Raw genomic sequence first — 10,240 nt, forward strand, 5'->3', positions numbered from 1 at the left:
TTTTTCTTTATAAATTGTTTTATTTCAAGTTATTGTAATTTTAAACAATACAATAACTTGAAATAAAACAATTTATAAAGAAAAAAAAATAAAATGAACTATTTAAATGGTTCAACTAATACAAATGCTCCAAATAGTCAATGAGATCCAATCAAAGGTTGTATCGGATTGTCTAGGATCGTATATGTGTAAGAATATTGGCTTCTACCGGTTTATTGTTTGAAGGATCTTTTACGTATTACGGTGATATTCTTCATAATCATGTTGTGAAGAATAACATAAGCGTACATGATTTTTCTAATGCTTTAAGGATGCATTTGTTTGTCGGTTGGTGAGTTACTTGTCACCTTCCTTTTAAGACACCAAAAGCGCGTTCAATGTTTTTTTGTGTTGCTTCTTTTGCTTGCCAACAATTTGACAATGGTTATCCATGGAGGGTATATCCCATTAGCAAGATAATATCCAAATCTATATTGAACTTCGTTTACAACAAAAGGGCACCTCGGGACAACTCCCGTCGTAATATCATCGAACAAATATTACCGGTCGACAAGGTTGATGTCGTTGTTGGATCCATGTACTCCAAAATGCTCCTGAGACGCCTGTTAGGATTAAACACACACACGGACCGAACACAAGCACGGAAGCAATAAACGGACACGAGGATTCAGCGTGGTTCGTTCTAAACCGACCTACGTCCACGGGTGGCAACTAGATATTCTTTATTGAGTGACAAAGGATTACTACATAACATCAAATTTATATAGAGATACACTTAGGGTTTGTATCTTATTAAACAAGAAATCTAAATCGGGCTGGCCACCCTATACCCATCTGCCATTTGGACTTCAAATAATAAACCGGGCCAACAAGGCCTACGAACCCAACAATCTCCCACTTTAAGGCCTTGAGTACTCTCGTCTAACTCCTCGTCTTACTTCTGTAATCTAAACATCTTTTAGTTGCCACCTCCTTCTCATCAATTAACCTGAAGGCCCATTGAAGCTCCCCGGAGCTCCAACACGTTAATCACGACTGAAACTGCCCCTGGCCCGTTCTCTGTCCCTACCGGCTCCCACTGTAACGAACTGACGGATCCTGAGATACCCCGAGAACAAACACTCTCCATCTTCAGCAAGTAATTCACAGGAAAGACTTTAACAGCTGGAATACCGGTTTTCTTAATCCACTGTCGACCTGGAACTGTAACTGAAACACAACATGTGCTCTCACTGTCACGATGTCCTCCGACTGATTTAACCATCCTAGCTCGTTCATCCTGAATCTTCACTCTGGCTCTGGGTTTGTTACTTGCAAAACGAACCATCTTCCGCCCACGAGATTCTGTGAACCGGACTTTGTCTTTCACCAAAACTGGATCCACTCCTTTCGATGACATATCGACCATATACAACGAACCATTTTCTTGCCACGAGCAACCACGAGAATCCCTTTAAATACTTTCCACTGCCCATTCCCGAACTTAACATCGTGCCACTGGTCATCCAACTGCCCAACTGAAATCAAACGTTTCTTTAAACTTGGAATAACCCTCACGTCTTTCAAAGTCCAAGAACTACCGGCTGAAGTTATCAAATCAACATCTCCCATGCCCATAACCACTAAAATATCATCGTTCGCTAGTCGAACCTTTCCAAAATCCCCAAACTTTAGATTCTTTATCGTTTCACTACAGTGAGTGGCATGAAACGATGCATCGGAATCCATCACCCTAGAATCAACGTTACTCACAACACTAAGAACTAAAAACTCATTCTCTGGGCATTCTTCTCCAGTGTTGACTTCTTTCTTTTCATTCTTATCATTCGGACACTGATTCCTGAAGTGTTTCTTCTCTTTACAACCCCAACATTCAATATCTTTACGAGTACTAGACTAACTCCTCTTCCTACTCCCACTGCCTCGTTGTTTTCCCCTACCTCTGCCTTCTGTGACTAATATATTACCTGCTGATTCACTTGAACTTCCGCGTCTTGAACCTTCTCCAAGAATCAAATCCCGAATCCCATCAAAAGTAATTTTTGTAGACGAACTACAAACGGCAGACACTATTTGCGACCAATTGTCCGGAAAAGACGATAATAACAAAAGAACTTAAACTTCATCATCAAACTTAATGCCGACTGACACTAAGCGGGAGAGGTTTGAATTAAGATTATTAATGTGCGTTGTAACTGAGCCACCCTCTTTCATTCTGGTTGTCACTACTTCTCGGATAAGGTAGACCTTATTTGCTGCCCAAGGCTTCTCATACATGTTGGATAGTGCCTCCATCATACCACGGGCTGTGGTTTCTTTCATAACATTAAATGCCACATCTTCCGACAGCGACGAAGTAATACAAGCCATAGCTTTCTTGTCTAATTTATTCCAATCTGCTTCTTGCAACTTTTCTGGTTTTTCATCCTCAAACACTACATCCAAGTCTTTCTGACAAAGTAGCGCTTCAATTTGCATCTTCCACCAACCAAATTTCTGTCCATCAAACTTTTGTATCGAAACATTTCTGTCTTCTACCATAACAATGGCACGAGCCTGTACTTAACATTTGTTCTACTGAACTCTGTTATATAATCAACCTATTTATACGCAGCGATAAGAACTGTAAATCTGTAACATCCCCAAAATTTTGGTCCAAATTTGACAACTTAGTAAAGTTGAATGATTAAAATTATTCATTAAAATAAATAATAAAAAAATTAAATAAAGAAAATAAGATCATTTTATAAGGAAATAAAAATATCCCATAAATAAAGTCATCTAAAGCTAAGGATATAAATATCCCATAAATAAAGTCATCTCATGCTAAGGATATGGAATAAGGAAATTCCATCCCATATGGAAAGATGAAAGAAAGTGGAAACATTCTACATGGGTATAAATAAGGAAGTTAAGAATCCATCCCACATGGAAAGTGATAAAGATTTGAAAGCTCTTTATAAAGAGATAAAATTCCATATTAATATTCTTTTATGGCTAGCATACACCCAGTGGTTCTAGCGGAGGGTGCGAAGCACCCGACGCGCACGGGCACGAGCTCGGGCTCGGGCACATGCTCGGGCGATGGGAGCAATGTGGCGCTTTGATGGCGCACTTTGCACTTCGCACGCTCGCATCGCCGCGAGCCGCTTGAGAGCCAGTCGCCTTAGTATTTTTGGACAATGGGAGTTAGGCCCAGAAGTGACAAGCTACCAAAAGATAAGGGACGAAAAGTGAAAATTTTAATTCAGGAAGCCATCGCGATACGCGATGAGCATGGAACAAAGGTCATCACGTATCGCGATGGACCTTGATGAGTCAGAGGACACATGTCAACATGTAGGATAACGGCGGAGAAAATGCGGCGTCGCGATTCGCGACGGGATTATCAAGACCCATCGCGTATTGCGATGGTTTGCAAATCAGCCTATAAAAGGGGGGCTCACGGCTCCATCTTTCACACCACAATCCTTTCTCTCTCTAGAATCACTCTCTCTACCTCGTTTTGCGTGCCAAGCATCATTTAGCGCTTCGAACCTCGTAATCTGTGCCAAATACCCGGCGTTTCCTTGAAGTGCATGCCACTCGAAAATAACCCGACATTCTATCTCGAAGTACGTGCATGTCACGACGGCCACCATATGTCGCCTCAATTTGTGTGCCAACCTCGAAGTTCGTGCTAAGACCCGAAGTTCTGACAATTTAAGCACCAGTATGCGACATAGAGTAGAAGTGCTGCTCGTACAAGCTTAGGTATATAACTTCGAATACCCGTGTAAGGTAGGGCCTGAGTCATTATTTTATTATACCACATGGCTTAGACCATAGTCAGGGGTATAGCCCAAACCTTGATCATAATTATGTTCACATTAGCTTTAAACAATAAAAGGATTATAGTAATGTTTCTTCACAATTAAGAAACACAAATTTTACATTCATAAGGATTTTTAGTTTCTTCGTGATTAAGAAACGTAACATTTTATATACAAAGAATATAGTTAATATATTGTTTCTTCATGATTAAGAAACATAATATTTCACATACAAATGTAGCAATCAATAAACGTTTCTTCTTGAAGAAGAAACAGATTATAGATGTTTTTTCATGAAGAAGAAACTCAGCATATGATTAGTAAATAAACAGAAAGACTACATGTCTAAATATTTTATTCAAATAAATGATCAATCAAGGTTTAAAGCTATAAAAAACAGACTAAAGGTCTATAGCCGGATCAAGAGACGATCCAGATATTTATATATACCTATTTTATTATAGGTCATTCAATCAATCAGTCAGTCAATCAATCAGTCATTCACAGTCAAGGTTTCAAACGCACACCGACGGTACAGGTGAATACGTTAACCTTTTACAATCAGTCAAAACATATTTATACTCGATAAGATGAACGAGTGTTTGTCTTAACGAGTCAGTCAATGTTTACATGAGATTACGTGATCTCTAAAACGTTATAATACAAAGTAGAAAATAAAATCAACTCAAACCGAATACACATGTTTCTGGATACAAACATAACTGTTAAGCCTAATTAGTCAAAGGCTAGGTAGTCGCAGGCAAAATGGTCATGACTAGTTCTCTGTTCAGGGCCTCGTGGCTCGGAGAATACCGTTATGTGTGTAGGGCAGTGGTACATATACCGGAAGCAGAAATACTTCCGCTGAGTTTGTCAAGAAAACTATATTTGTATTGTAATGTCATTGAAATGTTTATAGAGTCAGCGTATTTTCCCCACATTTCAGGGAAACAGATTAGTACAGGTAGCAAGAAATTATAGACATTCACGGAGTTAGACGCTCGCAAGGTAATGATGGCTCAGTTTTAAATTATTAAAATATTACAAACAGTATTTAAACAAGAATAATAAATCAAACTCTTGGGTATTTATTATCCGAGAAGTTTTCAAATAAAGTAATATTTTATTATAACCAAAGTCTTCCGCTAAAATAAATCGCAACTCTGATGTATTTACAAAACAGGTACCAACTATTTATCATACGCCTAGGCCCTAAGCCGGGGTGTGACAAAATCAAAAACAGAAACTTTAAACGGAAGCGATAAAACCTGACAAACGCTGTTGACACTGGTTGTTTCTTTAACGCTTCTTCTAATTCAACAACGGTTCTTCAAAAAATAGAATCTTGATATAACTGTTCTTGGCTCGTACTTTTTAAAAAAGTACTCAGACTCAAATTTATTTATAGGCCAAACTGCCCCAAGACTTGGGCCACATAAATTGGGTCTGCGACCTTTATATTATAAAGCCGAAAGAAAATAAATAATTTGGTCCACCAAATTCAAGCCCACTTAACTAAATGAAAAAAGACAAAACTGGGCATGCCTAGCCCTTTTGCTTTCACGGCTAATGAAAAGTAGGTAAAAAAAAAAAAAAGCTTATCTTGGTCAAAGCTTTCTTTAAAAACCACGCCTTCTTCACCTCAAAACTGATTTAACCGCAACACAACAATAGCAACAATGCCGACGTTGTGTACAGATCTTTTGTTGTCGGCTATTGAACTGCCGATAGAACTGGTCGACGGCGAGAAGTTGGTGATAGTACACGGTGGTGATGCGTAGTTATTTGCTTTCCAAACAGAGCCAACGAAACAAAACAGATCGTCCTGCGCGGCGCAATAAAACCCAACCGGTAGCTACTGGCGGCAGCGAAACAGACCCTAGCAACGGCTAGCGATAATCGCGGCGGCACCCTAGCTCCGACTCTTGGTGCGGCGGGGACGTACGGGACTGTTGGAAACTGGTTCAAATGCGTTCTTCGTGTGTAACAAACCTAAGTTCTGATACCACTTGTTATGATTAAACACACACGAACTGTACACAAGCACGAAAGCAATAAACCAACTCAATGATTTAACGTGGTTCGGTCTAAACTGACCTACGTCCACGGGCACTAGATATTATTTACTGAGTGACAAATGATTACAAGGACACAACATCAAATATATATAGAGATACACTTAGGGTTTGTATCTTATTAAACAAGAAATCTAAATCGGGCCGGGCTTCGGGCTGGCCACCCTAAACGCGTATGTCATTTGTACTTCAAATAATAAACTGGGCCAACAAGGCCTACGAACCCAACAACGCCACCGCTTTGAGCGACATTGACGGTCCCTTTTAATCACCTCTCATGTATGGTCCTCGCCATTCTTATTAACAGCTCTTCCAACATGAGTGCGTAAAATTTATGCTCCCCAACATTCCCCAAAAACCATGTCTTTCCTAGCGTACAATGTATATATAAACTAATTTTTAAACAGATCCATTGTGTGAGTATATTTTAGTGTGAAAAAGTAACTGTATACATGTTTTGTGACCGAAGTGTTTTAAGATTATTGGCCAATGCATTTCGAATTATAAGGACACCTTGGCGCACTACTTCAAACCTAAGCCCAAACGAACAGTTAGCTTCATCACCTCTGGGTACCCAACATCCACTTCCACACGTATAGAAGATTTTGCAAGCTCGAATATGCACACAACCTGTTCAGTGAAACATCAAACATCTCAATGGAATTTGGCTTCTCGGATTGCTATAATATCTGGTTTTCTCAAGACTCTGCAATCTCCACATTTCGTCTTATGTGGGTTTATATTGATTGCCCGAAACAGTTTGTGTTTTTTCAAATACCTGGAACGAATGAAGCCTCATAGAAATTCGTATATAAGTTTTTATTGGTTATAGATGCTTATATAACTAGAATTTTACTTAAGCAAAGAGTGCCGGTTAATAAAAAAGCCCTCTCCTGGATTCTAATCTCCTACATTCAAAACCAATTTTTGGTTCGGTTATCAAATACAGTTTTTGTTTAAACTATCATTCAAAGCAATGGAGAGTGTCGGGTTCTGGCTAGTTTTACAACATCAATCGTTAGCCTCAATACGAAAATATTTGCATGTTCATGTTCAGTTCGAATATGAACCATAATAATAATATGTAGAATTTTGTGTTTGTATAAACTGGAATTGTGCTCATAAAAACTGTTATGCAACAAAACACATAAATAAATCCCAAGTAGTACAGATTACACAACACATTCTAAAATTGTAGCTTAAAATCTCAACAACACAAATCACAAGGTACCGAAACCCAAACATCATCTGTGGACCATAAATAAAACAACTCCAAACCGGAGAACGACCACATGTTGATGATAATAATAACGATTATGATGACAATTGGTGGTTTATTACCTCTTACACAAAACCCGGGTTGTGTGCTAACGCCTCTTCATAAATCAAGTCTTTAATCTGTTCTTCTCTAAGAACTTGTTGCTCAAATTCAAACGAGAAAGGATCCGCACACATCGGTTCATCAGCTACATCATGTAATCTTGCAAGATAAGGGTGGTCTAATGCATCTTCCACTGTAATTGTGACACAATATTAGTTCAGTTTTGTGTTTTTCAAATATTGAAAGGCAAAATATATATAACGGTACCTGTGATTCGTTTAGTTGGATCCAATGTTAACATTTTGTCAACTAAATCGATGGCTAACGGATGAACATGTGGGAAAACCTTTGATAATGATTGGCGAGGATGCTGAGGAAGTTGAGCAAGATACCGTCTTGCATCTTCGTTTCTGATAAAACGAAGATCAGATTCAGTTGGTGTTCCCAGAAGCTGAAAACAAATTTGGCATTAGAATGTAAAATCCAAATCAAAAACAAAAACAAATGTTGAAATGTGAGTTAAGATAAGAACTAAGAAACATACCTCTGTTAATATGCGCATTTGATGCACATGATCTTTACCAGGAAACAAAGGCTTCTTGTTCATGAGTTCCATGAAGATACAACCAACAGACCACACATCAATGGCTGCTGTGTAATCAGAAGAGTTGAGTAGCAGCTCGGGAGCCCGATACCATCTGGTGACAACATATTCAGTCATGAAGTCATTTTCAGCACTCGTTCGTGCAAGCCCGAAATCACAAATCTTCAGATCACAATTTGCGTTCAGCAGCAGATTACTAGGCTTTAGGTCTCTGTGAATAACATTTGCAGAGTGAATGTACTTCAAGCCTCTTAGAAGTTGATACAAGAAGTACTGCAAACATTGGCATGAAACAATAATTAGTTATTAACTTATTATACATCGAATAATTCGATAAATCAGATATGATACCTGGCAATGCTCTTCTGATAAGTTCTGGTTTGACCGAATAATTTGGTGAAGATCGGTATCCATAAGTTCAGTGGTGATGTAGACATCAGTGAACTCTCTCCGTACAGGTGGAGGGATTATATCTTTTATTTGTATTATCTGGTTTATGATTGAATTCATAATATCAACCAAATATTGCTTAACAAAATTGCATCAATTGAACATTCAAGAGTTGCAAATTCACAAATTGTTATTGATAAATGATTATAACGATCTAATTCGTAAACATTTCAATCAGTGTTAATTAAGCATAGGGGTGCAGACGAGCCAAGTCGAGCCAAAGCTCAGCTCGTTTGGACTTATGAGAGCTTGAGCTTGGCTCGTTTTGTGCTTCTTTTTTCTAAATCTCGAGCGCGGCTCATGAGTCGCCCTTTAAAATTTGAGCTTGGCTCGTATAGGTTTATTAATTAATTTATGTATAATTTAACTATACATAAATTTAACTATTTATATATTTTTAAAAAACATTAAATGACTCTAAGCTTGGCTTGAGTTCATATGCAGTAACTTAACGAACCAAGGCTTGGTGCGCTTTGAGCTTTTTTTTTTTCTAAAGCTCGAGCACGGCTCATGAGTCAGCCTTTGAAATTCGAGCTTGGCTGGTATATGTTTATATATTAATTTATGTACATTTTAGATATTTATATATTTTCAAAAAAACATTAAACGAGCCTATGCTCGGCTTGAGCTCATATGCAGTAACTTAACGAATCAAGGCTTGGCTCGCTTTGAGCTTTTTTTTCAAAAGCTCGAGTACGGCTCATGAGTCAGCTTTTGAAATTCGAGCTTGGCTAGTATATATTTATTAATGGATTTATATACATTTTAATTATTTATATATTTTCAAAAAAAAAAAAAATCGGCTTGAGCTCATATGGAGTACCTTAACGAGCCAAGGCTCGTCTCGCTGTAAGCTTCTTTTTTTTCTAAAGCTCGAGCACGGCTCATGTGTCAGTTTTTTCAAATTCAAGCTTGGCTCATTTATGTTTAATAATTAATTTATGTACACTTTAATTATTTATATATTTTCAAACAACATTAAACGAGCCTAAACTCTAGCTCATATGCGGTACCATAACGAGCCAAAGCTCAGCGCAAGCTTCACTATGTAATGTGAAATTAATACATAAAACTTCAAAAGAGTTAAAACTTATAAATAAACACTAGGTTAGTTAAGGCACAACAAGCCTAAACAATCTTTCCACATAAGGTTCAAGCTCGGGTACGATAACAAACAAGTTTTATTTGAAGCTCAAGCTCGGCTTGATAATGATCCGCTCGTTTCAACTTTATATCGATCCAATCTCAAGTAACTCACGATCGATTAAAAAACCTACGATCCTAGACAAATGAGGAAACTGACATTTTCATGATCGAGATGTCTGAGAAGCTTAATCTCGCGAAGTGTCCGCTTGGCATCCATGTAATTATCGAAAGCATTCGCAATCTTCTTCACCGCAACCATCTCATTCGTCTCCGAATTCATCATCGAACTAATCACAAACACACAAATTCAACTTCTTAACATAACAAACTAAGAATTAAAAAAAAAAAGTCAACGGTGTTAATATCTGAATAAAAAAAAACACGTACCAGACGATCCCGTAGGCACCACGGCCAATCGGCATGATAGGAGGCCGGTACTTACTAGTGATCTCAAATTCATTACCGAATATGTTATACTTAATAAACTGACCTCCGTGTGTAGCCACTGCCGGAAAATCAGTGTACTGACCACCGCCGCTAGCGTCCGCCATTAGAGTTATGTATATTACTAAAGCTGGTTTTGTAGTTGCAGTTATGTGATTAAGTGTGTGTAAATAAACAGAGAGTTAAGGTGTTTATATATGTTCGTGAACGTTCGTTTATGTTTGTTTATATATGTTTTTTTGTGTTCATTTAAGTATGCTCATATATATGTTCAATTATGTTTGTTATCTTTATTCAGTTGTGTTCATTTATGTTCGTGAACTGTTTGTTTAGGTTTTAAATAAACGAACATGTTCATTTTTTTAAATAAACGAACATGAACATCAAA

The 10,240-nt window shown here is 37.9% G+C and overlaps 1 protein-coding gene across 1 annotated transcript; it reads right to left on the bottom strand.

Moving 5' to 3' along the window:
* Positions 1–7,015: 7,015 nt before the first annotated feature.
* LOC143609439 (mitogen-activated protein kinase 3-like) lies at positions 7,016–9,968 on the bottom strand. Its single transcript, XM_077084192.1, has 6 exons — positions 9,796–9,968; positions 9,566–9,695; positions 8,164–8,301; positions 7,753–8,085; positions 7,476–7,659; positions 7,016–7,401 (listed from the first exon to the last, which is right to left on the bottom strand). Exons 1-6 carry the CDS (start codon positions 9,957–9,959, stop codon positions 7,232–7,234), a joined length of 1,119 nt encoding a protein of 372 aa, XP_076940307.1. The 5' UTR covers positions 9,960–9,968; the 3' UTR covers positions 7,016–7,231.
* Positions 9,969–10,240: the final 272 nt, after the last annotated feature.

Source organism: Bidens hawaiensis, unplaced genomic scaffold, assembly GCF_021521415.1.
Source record: "Bidens hawaiensis isolate Kalapana, Puna unplaced genomic scaffold, B.hawaiensis_p1.1 tig00419638_1, whole genome shotgun sequence".
NCBI classification, from domain to species: domain Eukaryota; kingdom Viridiplantae; phylum Streptophyta; class Magnoliopsida; order Asterales; family Asteraceae; genus Bidens; species Bidens hawaiensis.

Bases quoted from the DNA above. Each gene is read 5' to 3' on its own strand.
- LOC143609439 (XM_077084192.1), bottom strand. From the start codon at position 9,959: ATGGCGGACGCTAGCGGCGGTGGTCAGTACACTGATTTTCCGGCAGTG. The intron at 8,302-9,565 runs GTCAGTTTCCTC...ATCATAAACCAG, and splicing joins GACATCTCGATCATGAAAAT to ATAATACAAATAAAAGATAT. The intron at 7,660-7,752 runs GTATGTTTCTTA...ATTTGTTTTCAG, and splicing joins AAATGCGCATATTAACAGAG to CTTCTGGGAACACCAACTGA.